General features: G+C 38.8%; 1 protein-coding gene across 5 annotated transcripts in view; it reads right to left on the bottom strand.

The window, feature by feature from the left end:
• Window positions 1-19,329, bottom strand: part of HECTD1 (HECT domain E3 ubiquitin protein ligase 1) — a 103,952-nt gene that overhangs the window by 70,994 nt on the left and 13,629 nt on the right. For all 5 annotated transcript variants that reach the window (XM_047794463.1, XM_047794467.1, XM_047794464.1 and 2 more), the window contains exons 3-4: window positions 5,311-5,545; window positions 621-848 (exon numbers count right to left, since the gene is read on the bottom strand). In XM_047794463.1, coding sequence (XP_047650419.1) covers window positions 621-848; window positions 5,311-5,545 — 463 coding nt within the window. The remainder of the gene's footprint in view (window positions 1-620; window positions 849-5,310; window positions 5,546-19,329) is intronic.

Genomic DNA, 19,329 nt, shown 5'->3' with positions numbered 1-19,329 from the left:
CCACAAGGGAACTCAAGTTTTATTTTCTAAAGTATGCTAATTCAACAAACGTTTACACATATAAAATTTTAAATACTGTTATTTTACTTCAATGAGAACTACCTTTTTAAGTCAACAAAACTGTGCTGACCCAACAAATTACAGTGGGTTTAAGTGCAGTTTTAAAAATGATGTATTTCTAAAGTATCTGAATTTTAAGAATAACCATATATCACTTTTATAAATTTAAAATGTTTCATTGTCGAAAGAAAAAAAAGACTACTATATAGATATATAAATGAGAGAATGAGAAGACTGAATTATCACTGTCTTATCAAGCAAAAAGTTCAAACTACACTAAGGTTAACCCTTGAACAACATGAGTTTGCCCTGTGTCAGCTTATTTATATGTGGATTCCCCCCTACCCACCACTAAATTGGCACTACAGAATTATATGATCTAAAGTGAGTTGAACCCATAGATGCAGAACCCCAGATAGGGGTGATTTTCAACTGCGTAGAAAGTCAGTATCTCTAACCCCCATGTTGTTTCAAGGGTCAACTGTATATCAGAGTTATAACTCACAGACACTATAAAATCACTTTCTGAAAACAAAGTATACAACGGTGATTAATTTTACCTGATGATCTTCATGTTTTAATAAACTAGACAGAGATTCTACACAAATTTCTAAAGAAGAATCTTGAGGTTCCATTTTGCCACAGAGTCTTGATACCACAGCCATGGCAGAGTGCAAGGTATCTTTATGAACCAGGTGTCCACTGTCACGAATGAAGGTAAGCACACAATTCAAACCACCAGCCTCAAAGACCGCTCCTGACTCACGAGTGCATATCAGTTCTAACACCTACAAGAGTAAAACAAAATTAACAAAGGATATAGTAAGTCCAATTTTAATTTTCTAGAATGGTGGAAAACATAATGTATCTATCAAATTTACTAGCAGCCATATTTTAAAAAGAAAGGGCAGGGTCTGAGAAAGGGGTGGCAGGTGCCATGTCTGGCTATGAAGGTAGCAAGAAGTCCCTGAATCAGCCCAAGAAGACAGCCAAGGAGAGAGACAAGGAAAATAAGACATTCAAGTAGAAATAGAAAGAGAATCAGAACAAACTCAGGGAGGTGAAAGGCTGTGGGTAAGGCTACAGGTGGAATTAAGAAATGTGTCAAAAAGCTATTCCTGGTACCTGAGGCAATGGTGATCCTTAATTCCACACTTTTTTAAACATGGGGATTCCCTGTCATATTATGGTGCCACTGACTGCTAGAATGAAGTGTTGATGTGGAGCCTGTTGTACATTTAAGAATAAACTTTCACAGGAGTTCCCTTAGTGGGTCAGCAGTTAATGAACTCCATAAGGACGCGGGTTCGATCCCTAGTCTGGCTCAGTGGGTTAAGGATCTGGTGGTGCTGCGAGCTGTGGTGTAGACTGAAGATGCAGCTTGGATCTGGCATTGCTATGGCTGTGGTGTAGGCCAGCAGCTGTAGTTCCAATTTGACCACTAGCCTGGGAACTTTCACATGTCGAAAGTGTGGCCCTAAAAAAAAGAGCAAAAAAAAAAAAGAATAAACTTTCACTAAAAAAAATTAAAAAGTGAAATGAAATATTAGAAACTAACTTTAATATATTTTATTTAGCCCGATATATCCTTGGTGTCATTATTTCGACATGTGATCAATATAAAAATTGATATATTTTACATTCTTTTATGTATTGTCTTCAAAGTGAATAAAATTAAGTCTTCAAAATACATTTTATACTTACAACACATCTTAATTTGAAGTGTTTAATAGTCATATAGCTACCATATTGGACAGTATAGGAATAGATGGTAAAGTAAGAACTACATGGCAATCTAAGAACTACAAGTAATTTAGCGAAAGTTTGTAAAGGTCCTAGACATTTAAAAAAAAATCAGGAGTTCCCGTCATGGCACAGCAGAAACGAATCCGACTAGGAACCACGAAGTTGCAGGTTCAATCCCTCACCTTGGGATAAGGATCCGGCGTTGCCGTGAGCTGTGGTATAGGTCTCAGACGAAGCTGGGATCTGGCGTTGCTGTGGCTCTGGCATAGGCCAGCAGCTACAGCTCCAATTAAACCCCTAGCCTGGGAACCTCTATATGCCGCAGGTGCGGCCCTAAAAAGACAAAAGGCAAAATAAAATAAAATAAATAAATAAAAATAAAATTAAAAAAAAAAAAAAATCAATAGTTCCCATTGTAGCTCAGTGGTTAACGAATCCGACTAGGAGCCATCAGGTTTTGGGTTTGATCCCTGGCTTTGCTCAGTGGGCTAAGGATCCATAGGTGCCGTGAGCTGTGGTGTAGGTTGCAGTTGCGGCTCGGATCCTGCATTGCTGTGTTTCTGGCGTAGGCCAGTGGCTCCAGCTCCGATTAGACCCCTAGCCTGGAAACCCCCATATGCCACGCGTGCAGCCCTAGAAAAGACAAAATAAAATAAAATCTAAATTAAAAAAAATCAATAAATGCCAGCTATTACATTTATTCATCATCCTCATACTCTACAACTAATAAGACATTAAAAGTCAACTTTTATTTTCTAAATTATATTGATGTTTTCAGGTAGAACTAAAGAGTTAACAGGGTCCCTAAGTCTTACAGGCATACCAGAAATTTAGACTTTATTCTGTAAGCAAGAAATCTGTTTTAAGCAAGCAAGGAAATAATATAATTAAATTTCTAGTTAATAACTGCAGGAAACAAAGTATAAGAAGAGTGTAGAAGCAAATGCAAAAATCAAGCATTAATATTCATGAAACAATGAGGGCTTAACTAAGGCACTAACAGCAAGGACAAACAGAATGAAATAAACTAGACAAGGACTTGATCATTAATTATACACATGGAGTGGAAAGAAGGAACTAAAGGATAAAGCAGAGCTTTCTGTTGTAAACTGTACAAATTGATGCCATTTATCAAGATAGGCAATTACTTGTAATGAAAGATAATGAATTCAGAATCCAGTTAAATATTCCAATAGGCCTTTGAATGTGGAGTTCCAGAACTCAAGAGAAAGGTCAACTCCAGAGATAAAGAGTGAAAGGGTGTGCATGTGCATGTGCACATATGTCTGTACTAATGCTTATAGTTGAGACTGTCTAAGGCCAAGTTTATAAAGATTTAAGAAGGTAAAAACAGGAGTTCCCGTCGTGGCACAGTGGTTAACGAATCCACCTAGGAACCATGAGGTTGCGGGTTCAAGCCCGGACCTTGCTCAGTGGGTTAAGGGTCCGGCGTTGCAGTGAGCTGTGGTGTAGGTTGCAGACGCAGCTCGGATCTTGCGTTGCTATGGCTCTGGCGTAGGCTGATGGCTACGGCTCTGATTGGACCCCTAGCCACGGGAGCGGTCCAAGAAATGACAAAAAGACCAAAAAAAAAAAAAAAAAAAAAAGAAGGTAAAAACAGATCCTTAGGAAACACTACCATTGAGGAATGAATTAAAGTAAGAATAATCTGCAAAGGAAACAGAAAGGGAGAGCAAAGTGTTCAGAGGCAAGAAGGAGTCTGAAAATACAGGTCAGTGAATAAAAGCAATACAGTAAAATCCCAGTCCAGGAAGAAAAATGAAGTGGTGTGATCAAGAGATTAAGAGGCGGAAAAGCTCTAAACAGAAAAACGAATCTCTCTTCCTCGGAGGCCAGACACAGACAGAAATAAATCTATAACACAGAGGCAGAAAGTCAAGACGTTAATACCTACAAAAACAACTCTCAAAGCATGCAGAAGACATTTTCAGGGATCCCTGAAGTTAAAACTTTTTTCAAAATAATACTAAAATAGTAATTATTTTTTTCTTTCTTGTTCTCTCAGGAGTGTAAGGTAAAGTTTTCCAAAAGTTATAATGAAGTGTGATATAGCAGCAGAAGCAGATATGAGGATCCAGCTGTTTTCTATTAAGCCAGACATTTCAAAGTAGACTTGCAAAAATGCTAAAGAACGTTACTCTTCTCACTAATTTTCTCTTTGTTCAAGAAATAGTTACTATCATTAAAAATGTATGTTAACACACAGTCAGTTAAAAATGAATAAATATTTTTAAATTGTTTTAATATCTAATATGGTAAATATAAATAGTTATAGCCAACATAAACAAAGGCTTTTGGGGGGATCCTCAATAATATAAGACTTGTGGAGTTCCCTTTGTGGCACAGTGGTTAACGAATCCGACTAGGAACCATGCATGAGGTTGCGGGTTCGGTCCCTGGTCTTGCTCAGTGGGTTAAAGATCCGGTGTTGCCATGAGCTGTGATGTAGGTCGCAGACGCAGCTCGGATCCCGAGCTGCTGTGGCTCTGGTGTAGACTGGTGGCTACAGCTCCGATTAGACCCTAGCCTGGGAACCTCCATATGCCGCAGGAGCAATCCTAGAAAAGGCAAAAAGACCAAAAAAAAAAAAAAAAAAGACTTGCAAAGGGATCCTGGAACAAAAAGTTTGAAATTGCTGCTCTAGAGCAGCAAGAATCATAAAAAGAATAAAATAGAAATCATAAGAGAATCATATAAAATCCAAATGTTTTCACCAAATAGTTCCAATAAACTATTGACCAGTTCTGATGCTTTTACAATTACATACAGTTTATAATTAGTACCATCAGGAATAAAACAAAACAGCTAACTCTAAAGAGTATAGCGAAAAATTTAAATTCATAGGTCCTAGAACCAGATTTCCCAATCTTCAAATTCCTAATCTTTGAATCTTGGCTCTCTCCCACTAATTACTTATACACCCAGAGCAAGTTACTTAATCTTGGTATACTTGAACTTTTTTCACCTATAAAGCAGAAGTGATGATATCAGCAGCACCTACCTCATACAGAGTTGTCATGAAGACTAACTGAATTGATGTATGTAAAGTGTTTAGAATAATGCCTGGTGCTAGTGGTCAGTTAGTTGTCATGGTTGCTGTTGTTATAATATACATACAAAATCATTCTGGATAAGAACAGAAATAACCAAATAAAAATTGTAAAATAAAAAAATAATTCTTTTTTTAAAAAGAACAGAAATAACCTATCTCATAGTGTTAATGGCTACCCAGGAACCAAAGAGCACTGAGGCAACACAGAAGAGCATTATCAATTTTCCTTCAAAGATAAGATTTCTTTTCCCAAGCAACATAGGATCCCCTTTGGTACCACAAGGATTGTGACTTTCACTGTTCTCAGTCACTCTCAATTAAGTAAGACTGATGATGGAAAGAATATTATTATTATTATTATTATTTTTGCAAAATACATTTTTCATTCTCTAAGTGATCTTCAAATGGACAAATAAATAATCAAGACTTACCTTCACACATTGTTCAGCTAAGTCTCTGCTTGTTCTGTTGTTAAGTTCAACCACAACCAAACGATTGCAAAGTGCTTTTATAGCTCCATCCACCCCAACAATCCTTCGGGTGCATTCTGCAGATACGTCCAGGTAGTATGTTATGGCACGGGCGGTCACCTCTAACACGTTGTCTGGAGCACTTTCATCAAGAAAAATCTTGCAGAGGGCTGGTAAGAAAGTGCGAGGAGGACATCTGTAGTAAAAGAAACCATATTACAGCTAGGATTACTCAATTCTTAAGATAAAAAAAATAACCAAAAAAACAGATAATAAAAGCTATAACACAGGAGTTCCTGCTGCTGGCCCAGTGCATTAAGGATTCAGCATTGATGCAGCTTGGCATAGGCCACAGTTCCGGCTCGGATTCAATCCCTGGCCCAGGAACTTCCACATACTGCAGATGCAGCCAAAAAAGAAAAAAAACAAACAAACAACTGTAATACATCATGCTCAACACCATCTCTACATGTGCATTAGGTAATATTTTTCACACTGCTTTTGCTTCCATTAATACTCATATGCTAATTTCATCGTTGCTGAAAATAGCAAGTTGTAAACAATCTAAAGTAGCAGCATTAACTTGAAACCACGTTAAAAAAAAAAATCCCTATTCAATACTCAGCTCATACATCAACTCTGTAAAACCTTTCCTAACCTCCCCAAATGGTTAAGAGGTACTTTTGTGTTCCTAAAGCCTCATAAAAACAGTATACACAGAGTTCAATGTTTCACTTTATTTCCTTTTTTACACTGAGTTCTTGAATGCAGGGACATTGCTCAATTCATATATTATGCGAACAAGAGATGATCTGGGGTTTAACAGACCGAGGCAAAACGCAGAACAGAACTATATAATCTTTATGATCCTGTTTCCTCATTTGTAAAGCAAAGATCTATCTAATCAATACCTACTTTATATGGATGCTATGAAGATTAAATGAAATTATATACATTAAACATTTAGCTCAGTATCTTGGCACCATATTAATAAACTAATTAACTTTAGTACCCCCTTTTTCCTATGAATAGCTAATGCCTTCTATAGAAACCTGCACAAGAGTTTTATTCAAAGCACAGTTTGCCTTTTTAATCAATATTTTCTCAACACTTAAATTATAAAAGACCATAAATCACATTTAGTAGAAATCTCAGTTTTATGACATCAAGTATTTTATTTTCTCAGCATGGACTAAACTTTAAATTGGCTACATGTAACACAAAAGGCATTAGAGTCATCCTTTACTATCCAAGGAAGAAAGGTTTCAGGGATACCAAAACTTGCAGATACTTATGTCCCTTATATTAAATTATGTGGATATGGAGGATACACGTATACACAGGGCTGACTGTACTCTCAATGTTTAAGTGGAACTGTTTTTCCTCCAATTTTAAATGTGTCCATATATTTAGTAGCTTTTTAAAAATATCTGTAAAAACATCAAAGTAACTCTGTCCTTTAGTGGGTTGGATGATGTCATTTAAGGGGTCTAGCAGCATAAATACTATTAAAGATTTTAGGGGTCCCGTTGTGGCACAGTGGAAAGGAATCCGACAAGTTTCCATGAGGATGCAGGTTTGATCCCTGGCCTTGCTCAGTGGGTTAATTATCCAGCAATGCCAGGAGCTGAGGTGTAGGTCGCAGACGCAGCTTGGATCTGGCATTTCTGTGGCTGTGGCTTAGGCCGGCAGCTATAGCTCAGATTCGACTCCTAGCCTGGGAACTTACAAATGCCACATCTGTGGCACTAAAAAGATTAAAAAAAAAAAAAAAATTTTAGAAGACCTCTTGCATTCAATGACTGACCAGTCACTGATTAAACACAGGTGGTTTTTTGGAGTTCCCTTTGTGGCTGAATGGGTTAGAAAACAGACAGTGTCTGTGAGGATGTGGGTTTGATCCCTGGCCTCACTCAAAGGGTTAAGGATCTGCATAGGCTGCAGATGTGGCTCAGATCTGGCATGGCTGTGGCTGTGGCATAGCCTGCAGCTACAGCTCCAATTCAACCTCCTAGCCTGGGAACTTCCATATGCTGCAGGTATAGCTGTAAAAAGAAAAAAAAAAAGTGGTTTTTATTAACCAGCATCACTGGCAACCTAGGTCACATAGTCACTTGTAATTTTTCTGAGGAGGAAATGCTTTAAGACTAGGTTATGGGAGGAGTTCCCATCGTGATGCAGCGGAAACAACTCCGACTAGGAACCATGAGGTTGTGGGTTTGATCCCTGGCCTCACTCAATGGGTTAAGGATCTGGCGTTGCCATGAGCTGTTGTGTAGTTTACAGAGGCCACTCGGACCCTGCATTGCTGTGGCGTAGGCCGGCAGCTGTAGCTCCAATTCGACCCCTTGCCTGGGAACCTCCATATGCCGTGGGTGTGGCCCTAAAAAGCAAAAAAAAAAGAGACTAGGTTTGGGAGATAGTCAGAGTTCTCGGGTAAGATCAGACTCACTACCATATTAGAATCTTAAAGCATTTTCGCTGCTCTCTACATTGACACAGATAATAAATGAAGAGATACGACTATAAAAGTGTTAGGACTGGGGAGAAACAACATAGTCTTTTTTTTTTAGCTTTTTAGGGCCACACCAAGGCATATGAAGGTTCCCAGGCTAGGGGTCGAAATGGACTCATGACTGCTGGCCACAGCCACAGCCACAGCCAAACAAGATCTGAGCCATGTCTGCGACCTACACCACAGCTCACAGCAATGCCGGATCCTTAACCCACTGAGGGGGGCCAGGGATCGAAACTGCGTCCTCATGGATGCCAGTCAGATTCTTTAACCGCTAAGCCACGACAGGAACTTAGGCATAGTTTTAAAAAGTAATGTTTTTTCCTTAGAAAACAGTAGCTTTTGAAAAAAGAATAAAATGTTGAAGTTCACGGTCTTCAGACCAAACGACAAGAATGGATCTACCAGAGTTCCCTTGTGGTTCAGTGGGTTAAGGATCCACTGTTGTCACCGCTGTAGCTTTGGTTACAGCTGTGGCATGGGTTCAATCCCTAGCCCAGGAACTTCTTTATGCCGTGGGCATGGTCAAACAAACAAACAAACAAAATTAAAAGAGAGTTCCCGTCGTGGCGCAGTGGTTAACGAATCCAACTAGGAACCATGAGGTTGCGGGTTCGGTCCCTGCCTTTGCTCAGTGGGTTAAGGATCCAGCGTTGCCGTGAGCTGTGGTGTAAGTTGCAGACACGGCTCGGATCCCTCGTTGCTGTGGCTCTGGCGTAGGTCGGCGGCTACAGCTCCGATTCAACCCCTAGCCTGGGAACCTCCATATGCCGCGGGAGCGGCCCAAGAAATGGCAAAAAGACAAAAAAAAAAAATTAAAAGAAATATTTAGTATAACTTTATTTCATGGGGAAATGTGATACTTGCTTATTTGGGGAATAACTATGTTCCCTAAAATGTGACATGTCTCCTGAAAGTATGCCTAAAGGGCCAGTTTAAATAAAACACAGAAAGTTCTAAACACAGGTTCTCCTCAGCTTTTAACTATGATCAATTTCATGTCTAAGAGAAAAATAAAAACATTTTACATACTTAAGAGCTTATTTTATGTCAAGTATAACGAAAACTTGGTTTGTAAACCTTTTAAGGGTAGGAGACAAAACTTCTATTGTAACTTTTGGCTATTGGACAGAAAAAATTTTTGGCTATTGGACAGAAAAAAGCTCTTGAGTTGCTTTTTCAATCATTAGAAGGTATTCTAGGAATATTCACTAATTTTTCAGTTTAGAACCAAAGCAATTTACAAAAATCTCAATAATACAAACTAACTATAAACTGAGCAAAAAGGTAAGGAAAAATGTTAATATGAACCAATGAATCCTGAAAAGTACAGAAGAGTTGAAAGAACAATAGTTATATCACCCGAAAGTTCATATGGTAACTAAAACAAATCACTAACAAGTGTTGTTTCTTAACATACTCTCCTGGATATTCTGCTTTAATATAGTCACCATGATATAGACATTTAAGAAACTAACATTTCAAGGAGTTCCCGTCGTGGCGCAGCAGAAACAAGTCCAACTAGGAACCACAAGGTTGCAGGTTTGATCCCTGGCCTCGCTCAGTGGGTTAAGGATCTGGCATGGCTGTAAGCTGTGGTGTAGGCTGCAGACGCAGCTCAGATCCTGCATTGCTATGGCTGTGGTGTAGGCCAGCAGCTGCAGCTCCCATTTGACCCCTAGCCTGGGAACCTCCATATGCCGCAGGTGCAGCCCTACAAAGCAAAAAAAAAAAAAAGAAAAAAAAGAAAGAAACTAACATTTCATCTGGTTAGGGAATTTCTTAGCACGATTCCCAAAGAAACTCTTTTGACAGATACTTCAATTAAGTGTTTAATTTTTTTTAATTTATTTGCTTTTTTTTAAGGGCCACACCCAAGGCACATGCAAGTTCCCAGGCTAGGAGCCAAAACAGAGCTACAGCCGCTGGCCAATGCCACGGCCACAGCAACGTAAGCCCCAAGCTGTATCTACGACCTACACCATAGCTCACAGCAACAACAGATCCCCAACCACTAAGCGAGACCAGGGATTGAAACTGCAACCTCACAGACACTTGTCGGATTCATTTCCACTGTGCCACAATGAGAACTCCCCAATTCAGTGTTTAAATTCAACTTGAGCTTCATGGTTATTCAGCAAGTACACAACCAGCTTCTGTGAGTAAGACTATCAAGTTCCTTGCCTTTTTCCTGGGCTACAATCACAATCAGAACTTTCCCTAGATCTAAATCCATGTCAACAAAAATTAACTAAGAAATTTACATAATCAAGAAAATTCATTATAAATCTGTGATTAACATTAAATAAGCACAATGTCCAATAATTCTTCGACATTTCTTCCATAGTAAGAAATGACTATTTCACACCTTTTCTCCAACTTTCTCTTGGCTTAGTGACTCTCTTGGTTTTCCACTCTAGCCTCAGTTATAAATTTCCTTTGCTCATACACCATAGCTATCAATCTTATCTACACCATGAAAACACAGAATGTTATCTCTACCCTAGACCTACTAACTCACTATCACTATCTTCATTAAAATTAGTATGTTCAAAACAAAACACCTGATATATGCCTCCATGCTCAAATCACTGCCTTTTTTATTTTATTTTTTTGTCTTTTGTCTTCTTAGGGCCACACCCACGGCATACGGAGGTTCCCAGGCTAGGGGCTGAATCAGAGCTGTTGCTGTCAGCCTATGCCACAGCTCACAGCAATGCCAGATCCTTAACCCACTGAGCAGGGCCAGGGATCGAACCTGCAACCTCATGGTTCCTAGTTGGATTCATTTCCACTTTGCCAAGACGGGGGGAACTCCCACTGCGTTTTTTATATGTCACAGTCATCCAGAAAGGCAAAAACCTGAGAATCAACCTGAGTTTTCCCCTTTATTTTCCTCATATCACACATCTAATTCATTTGTTAAATTCCACCAATTTCCCAATCTAAAATATACCCTAAATCTGTCCACTTTTCTCCACATCTTTTATGCATTTAATCTAAGCTAACTTCAAACTCTTGTTTAAAGTACTAAAATAACTTTTCCCCCAACTTTTTTCATGGTTGGTTCTTTGTCATCCTTCTTGTCAGCTTCAGGGTTACCTTTCCTAAGTACCCAAAATAGGACTCCTGTTTTTTGTCTTAATTTACTTCGACAACGTATATTTATCTTAAATTTTTTTGTTGTCCTTTGTAACTCTCTCCCAAAGGTTTGTAAGATCCTCAGGAGTAGAGATGTATTTCATTCAGCACCCAGCAGGGTTCTCTGCATATAGGAAGGCATTCCAAGTTGTATTTATTGAAAGAATGATAACAAAAAATTAAGAACATTTTGCTCATATAAAGTGAAACCAAACAAAAAGAACTTCATCAGGTGCCTTACTGATCTGCTTCTCCACTACCCTGTGCCCAATCCCTCACTAATATGCCTCAACCCCTCTACACACATGCCTTCACCCTAGGCCAGACTCTATAAGGTCACCCACCTCCTTCCCCTGACTCACACCGTCCACAAGACAACAAAGTGAATTCACTTTTATCTCTCATTTCCCAGAGAAAGCAAAATGCCAAGTCTAGAATCTAGCCTAAACTACCCTCCTAAATCTCAGAATTACAGACCTAACTGCCTCCTCCATTCATCTGTCATACCTAGAGATGTTTCAGGAATCATCAAATAAAACCTGCCCAAAACTAAACAAAGTTTCCCTACCAAAAACCATACTATTTATTTTCTAACTTCCGTCGAGCCAGTCCTCTAGAAAAACAATAAAATTCTTCCAAACTCTTGATCATATATACAAAATTCAATACATGATCTTGATGGGTCTACGTCCTAAATCTGCTTACTATCTGTCCCTTCCCTTGAAGTTCAACCCTCATCATTTACCTGGATTACTACAACAGCTTCCTAACTAGACTTTCTTACTAGACTTTCATGTCCTTGCACATGTCCCCTCTGCAAGACTACTTTTACCCCTTCTCCTCCTTTTCACTTGTATTCCTTTTTAAAGGCAACTTTAAAAATTAAATTTAAAAAATGTTAAGACAACTCATGTTAGAAAGCACTTCCTCTAGGAAGCCTGCCTTAGACCTCCATCACCACCCATTCTCAATTATGTCCTCTTGGATGGTTTCAGAGCACTCAGTGAAAAGCATCTGTCAAACTGTATTATATTTTCCTATTTACCTATCTCATCCATGAAAACATGAGTACTTGATAGCAGGGTCTATACCTTATCTATTTCTGTTTCCTACAAATACCAAGTTCAGTACTTGTTACCTATAGATGAACTAAGAAATATTAATATTTAATAGATGAACTAAGAAAATAATCCTGGTCTCAAAGAATTCAGTTTAATAGAGATGAATATAATGCAATTAGGTAAAAATAAATATAAGTGTTATAATAAAAACCTGAAAGAAAGAAGTATGTTCTTTAAAAATTGGGGGGGGGGTAATATGCAAAATACCTAAACAGCTCATACAACATAAGAAAAACCAAACAACCTGATTGAAAAATGGGCAGAGGACCTAAACAGATATTTTTCCAAAGAGAACATTATATGGCCAACAGGCACATGACAGGATGCTTGAAATCATTAATCATCAGAGAAACACAAATCAAAACCACAATGAGATATCGCTGTCAGAATGGCTCTCATCAAAAAGAACGCAAATAACAAATGCTGACAGGGTGTGGAGAAAAGGGAACCCTTGTGCACTGTTGGTGGGACTGTAAATTGGTGCAGCCACTTTGGAAAACGGCACAAAGGTTTCTCAAAAAACTAAGAACAGCACTACCATGTAACCCAGCAATTTTCACTCTTAAGTATATATGCAAATAAAACAAAAACACTAATTTGAAAAGATACATGCTCATGCCCCAATGTTCACAGCAGCTATTTACAACTGCTTAATATCTATCAACAGAAAAGTAGATAAAGAACACATGATGTGTGTGTGTACACGGGTACACACACGAATACTACTCAGCCATTAAAAAGAATGAAATTTTGAATCAACTGACAAGGGATTACTCTCCATAATTTATAAACACTTTCTACAGCTCCATACCAAAAAAACAAACAACCCCATCAAAAAATGGGCAGAAGATCTAAACAGACAGTTCTCCAAAGAAGACATACAGATGGCCAAAAAACACATGAAAAGATGTTCAACATCACTCATCATTAGAGAAATGCAAATCAAAACCACTATGAGGTACCATCTTACACCAGCCAGAATGGCCATCATCCAAAAGTCTACAAACAATAAGTGCTGGAGAGGGTGTGGAGAAAAAGGAACCCTAGTACCCTGTTGGTGGGATTGTAAATTGGTGCAACCACTGTGGAAAACAGTATGGAGATGCCTCAGAAAACTCAAAATAGAACTACCATTTGAATCCTGGGCATCTATCCAGAGAAAACCATGACTCGCAAAGACACATGTACTCCGATGTTCATTGCAGCACTATTTGCAATAGCCAAGACATGGAAACAACCTAAATGTCCATCGACAGAGGAGTGGATCAAGAAGATGTGGCACATATACACAATGGAATATTACTCAGCCATTAAAAGGAACGAAATAGCAGCATTTTTAGCAACATGGATAGACGTAGAAATTATCACACTAAGTGAAGTCAGCCATACAATGAGACACCAACATCAAATGCTTTCACTGACATGTGGAATCTGAAAAAAGGACAGACTGAACTTCTTTGCAGAACAGACGCTGACTCACAGACATAGAAAAACTTAAGGTCTCTGGAGGAGACAGTTTGGGGGGTGGGGGATGTGCTTGGGTTGTGGGATGGAAATCCTGTGAAATTGGACTGTGATGATCATTATACAACTATAGATGTGATAAATTCATTTGAGTAATAAAAAAATTAAAAAATTTTAAAAAAGAATGAAATTTTGCCATCTATAATAACAGAATGGACTTGGAGAGTATTGTGCTAAGTGAAATATGTCAGACAAAGGCAAATACTGTATGATATCATGTATATGCAGAATCTAAAAAATAAAATAAACTAGTGAATATAACAAAAAAGAAACAGACTCACTGATACAGAGAACAAACTAGCAGTTACCAGTGGGGAGAAGGAAGGGGAAGGAGCAAGATAGGGATAGGGGATTAGAGGTACAAACTACAATGTATAATATAAATAAGCTACAAGGATATATTGTACAACACAGGGAACATAGCCAGTATCTTATAATAACTATAAACTGAGCATAATCTTTAAAAATTGTGAATCAGGAGTTCCCATGTGGCGCAGCAGAAATGAATCCAACTAGTATCCATGAGGATGTGGGTTCGATCCCTAGCCTCGCTGAGTGAGTCAGTGATCTGGCATTGCCATGAGCTGTGATGTAGGTCGCAGACGGGGCTCAGATCCAGTGTTGCTGTGGCTGTGGAATAGGCTGGCAGCTATAGCTCCAATTCGAGCCCTAACCTGGGAACTTCCACATGCCACGGGCATGGCCCTAAAAAGCAAAATAAAAATAAAAATTGTGAATCACTATGTTGTACACCTGTAACTTATGTAATATTGTACATCAACAATATTTCATTTTTAAAAAAATTCTGAGAGGCAAAGGTCAACTCAGGGGATTTGGGGAAAGGAAGACCTCACAAAAAAAGGCAGTTTGAGTAATTCTCTGCCATGAAGAGTTACTGCAAGGATTTGGAATAAAGTATATAAAATACAGTGCTTAGCATATAAAAGATGCTCAAAAAACCATGTAAGTTTGCCAAGGAAACGCCTGTCTTCTAAGTAAGAACAACAGTATATGCAAAGGATGGAGGCTAGAAGAATTGTATGACATGGCAGATTTCACTTTCCAATGATATATCCATATTATCTCCCAACCCACGTATTCATATATTCTTTTTTTTTTTTTTTGCTATTTCTTGGGCCGCTCCCGCGGCATATGGAGGTTCCCAGGCTAGGGGTCGAATCAGAGCTGTAGCCCCCGGCCTATGCCAGAGCCACAGCAACGCGGGATCCGAGCCGCGTCTGCAACCTACACCACAGCTCACGGCAACGCCGGATCGTTAACCCACTGAGCAAGGGCAGGGACCAAACCCGCAACCTCATGGTTCCTAGTTGGATTCGTTAACCACTGCACCACGACGGGAACTCCCCATATATTCTTTTTCATAATGTGACCTTGATACTCTTACCACTGAGGAGGTCTATGTTCCCCAGGAGGTTTATGACTACAGTGAAAGTGACTGCTTTGTGACTTCTTGTGCTAAGCCAATTCTACTGGATTCTTGCTCTTAGAACACAACCACCAGGCTGTGAGGAAGCCAAAGTAGCCACACTGCAAGGCCAGTAGGGGTTCTAACTAACAAATCCAACTAAAAGTTAGTATTCAAGGGCATGTGAGAGAACAAGTCATCAGATGATTCCAGTGCAGCTTTTGTTATTTACAAGTAGGATTACACTATAAATACTATCCTATAATTTGCTCATTTCCTTAATATGTTGTGACAGCCTTTCCACATTAACAGAAAGAGGTCTAGTTCAATCTTCCTAAAGTCTACATAATATCCAATATAATGAATAGTCAAAGATTGTTAACCATTTAGATGATTTCCAGTTTTTTACCGTTTGAATTAGTTCTGCAATGAACAATATTAGAAGTATATCTTTGTACATGTGTACCAGTATTTATGAAGGAAAGAGTCTCAGAAGTATTTCTGTGTGTACATTTTTAGTATGACAGATTCAAAATGACTTTTTTTTTGTCTTTTGTCTTTTTTTGTTGTTGTTGTTGTTGCTATTTCTTGGGCCGCTCCCGAGGCATATGGAGGTTCCCAGGCTAGGGGTTGAATCGGAGCTGTAGCCACCGGCCTATGCCAGAGCCACAGCAACGCAGGATCCGAGCCGCATCTGCAACCTACACCACAGCGCACGGCAACGCCGGATTGTTAACCCACTGAGCAAGGCCAGGGAGCGAACCCGCAACCTCATGGTTCCTAGTCGGATTCGTTAACCACTGCGCCACGACGGGAACTCCTCAAACTGACTTCTAAAGAGGCTATACCAATGTATAATCATATCGGGAGCATTTAAGAGTACCTACCTCTCCTATCCTAGGCAACAAAAAAATGGTACTACCTTTAAATTTTTGTTAAATTTACAAATATTTTTAAACTTTACTCCATAAAATTTGGCTGGCTATGAAAGAATTTTATAAGCTTTAAAAATTAAAGAGAATATTCAAACCTCCACCAAAAAAACAAAAAATAATCTAAAGTTGTATATGTACACACATACACACAAATACTTCAGGATATATAAAGTCTCTCACTAGAATAGCAAAAGTCATAAGTCCCAAAATAAATTCAACATTCATATTTTACTTCTGCATTTCTAATACAGACTTTATTTTATTTCTCTGTGAACATGTACTTAAGGTAAATACAAAAAAAAAATCAACTTGGGTATATATTAACATCATTTTAAAACTTCAATTCTGGGGAGTTCTCGTGTGACACAATGGGTTAAGGATCCAGCATGGTCGCTGCTATGGCACAGGTCTGATCCCTGACTTAGGAACTTCCACATGCCACAGACACAGCCAAAAAACCCCTAAAAAACAAAACAAATAAACTCAAAACTTCCAATTTTTCTTAAAAGTTGAAAATAAAAATTCACTAACCTACTCATTCATTCCTTCAAAGAAAAAAAAACTTACAACGTTATCTTCAGATTCTCCTGCAATCAACTCTAAAGTTCAAAACAGTCAAAAACCAAAAGGTCCCCAACCCACAGGAGTTCTATTTTGAAATCAGTTGTGAGAAGGTAATTATATATGGGCATATTTTGCTAGATTTCTAAAAATAATTTATTTATTTATTTATTTTGCTTTTTACGGCTGCACCCACGGCATATAGAGGTTTCTAGGTTAGGGGTCTAATAGGAGCTACAGCTGCCAGCCTATGCCAGAGCCACAGCAATGCCAAATCCAGGCCGCATCTTCGACCTACACCACAGCTCACGGCAACGCTGGATCCTTAACCCACTGAGCGAGGCCAGGGATCGAACCCGCAACCTGACAATTCCTAGTCGGATTTGTCTCTGCTGCACTACGATGGGAACTCCTAAAAATAATTAAATATTATTAATTCAAACAGATAAGGAAACTTTGATTTCCTCTTAAATGTAATTTTGAAGTCAGCAGTTCAAAAAAATATCATTAGGCAAAAATGTATGTACAAAAATGCTGTTATATAATCTATGTATCTAATAATAAGGGTTTAAGTATATGACAAATGCATATGATAGACTGTGCAGGTTGTTTATTTACTAATAACTTAGATACAAACACATAAAGAAAAGGAAAAAATTATATCCATTATGGTGTTTATTGTGTAAAAATATGCAGAGAAGAAACAAGAGCAAAAAGTTAAAATGGCTTATTTCTAGGTGATACAATTATAGATAATTTCCATTTGCTAGACTTTTCTGCCTTTTCCAAATTTTTGAAACAAGCATATTTTTTAATTCCCCAAAATAAATTTAAAATTTGTCAACTGGAATAAGCTAGACAACAACAGTGGATCGGGGAAGGACGTCAAAACTTAATGACCTGTAATGAAAGTGGGTTTCAAGGGCTTTTTTCCTTTCCTCCTTTCTTTTCCAGCTTTAAAGCCTGGATAGGCCAAGTCCAAACACCATGTTGCAGGGAGATACACTGAGAGGACTGAGAAATGGGCTTCTGTGAGCCAGAAGGTGTAGGGAGAAATTCGTGGGTTTTTTCTCCTCCTGGTCTTGCCCCAAGGCCAGCCCCAGGTTAAAATCCCAGACTAAACTCTCAGAGACACAAGCACTATGCAGTGGAGGTGGCAGGAGCAACTAAGAACCTGGGAGAACTGGAACTTATAAAAGAAGCCCCTCTAATCAAAACAGCATGAAAGGAATCATGTCATTTTTTTCTCTTTTCTCTCTTACCACTTTCACATTGAAGGCAGCCCCAGTTTCAGAAAGTACATGACAGCACAATGGGGTTGAATGATGGGCGGGTGGTGGGGAAAGGTTAAGAGGTATGGTTAAAACTTCAAGAGATCCCCAGCTTTCCAGCTAGGACACTAATAAAAAGGGCATCTGGTAGCTGAATGATGTGAGGGAAATCTCGGAGAAAAGAAAGCTAGAAAATAATATCCCCTGACACAATTCCTGAACTCACCTCCAAACTGCACGTATGGAGGACAAAGATAAAGAAGAGCAGCAAAGGCTTTGACAAGCACACTATGAAATAATCCACCACCCAAGTCCCAGACTAAATTCTGAATGACACATGCACAGAAAAGACCTAACACCATAGCAAAGGCTTTGAAATCTGACATTGGAATCACCACCCACAGACAGCAAGACAGAACTGGTAGTCTAAATTTAGCCAGGTTGACTGCATGCAAAAGAAAACAAAATGAGCATTCTTCAGGGGATGTTTATAAAACCCAAAGTGTCACAATATAATATTCCAAATGCCTAGAATAAAATCCAAAACAACCTGAAACAAACAAACAAAAAATCAATACAATCTGATCTATCCAATTCAAGAAAAAAAAAAAAAAGAGTCAAAAGATAGAAGCCTGAGACAACCTGGATGTTAAAATTATCTAAATCAGCTATTATAACTATACTCCATGAACATTCTTGAATGTAAACAATCTTGAAATGACTAGAAACAGAAGTCTTTGGGAATTTCCATTGCAGCTTAGCGGTAACAAACCTGACTACTATCCATGAAGATGTGGAATCGATTCCTGGCCCTGCTCAGTGGGTTAAGGATCAGGCATTGCTGTGAGCTGGTGTTGGTGTGGTTGTGGCACAGCTGAAGCTCTGATTCGACCCTTAACATGGGCACTTCCAACACCACGGGAAAATCAACAAACAAAAAGAAAGAAGTCTTCAACAGAAAGATAGAAAGTATGAAAAGGAACCAAATGAAAATTTTAGAAATGAAAAATATAATTTTCGGAGAAAAGAACATTTCACTGAATGGAATCAAAAGAATGAAGATGACAGGAGTTCCCATCGTCATGCAGCAGAAACAAATCCCACTAGGAAGCATGAGGTTGCAGGTTCTATCCCTGGCCTCGCTCCATGGGTTAAGGATCCAGCATTGCCGAGAGCTGTGGTGTACGTCACAGACTCGGCTCAGACACGACGTTGCTGTGGCTGTGGCGTAGGCTGGCAGCTGTAGCTCCAATAAGACCCCTAGCCTGGGAACCTCCATACGCCACGGGTGCGGTCCTAAAAAGACAAAGACCCAAAAAATAAAAAAAGAATGACGATGACAGATAAAGAGTCACTAAACCTGAAGACAGATCGTGAAAATTATCCAATCCAAAGAACACAGAAAAAAAAAAAATTGGGGGAAAAAGGGAACAAAATTTTAGGGATCTGAGGAAACATATCAAAAAGTAACGTTCATGTTACTGGA

This window comes from Phacochoerus africanus, chromosome 9 (genome assembly GCF_016906955.1).
Source record: "Phacochoerus africanus isolate WHEZ1 chromosome 9, ROS_Pafr_v1, whole genome shotgun sequence".
NCBI classification, from domain to species: domain Eukaryota; kingdom Metazoa; phylum Chordata; class Mammalia; order Artiodactyla; family Suidae; genus Phacochoerus; species Phacochoerus africanus.
Note: the sequence above shows the minus strand (reverse complement) of the source record. Positions and strands in the feature narration are given on the sequence as shown.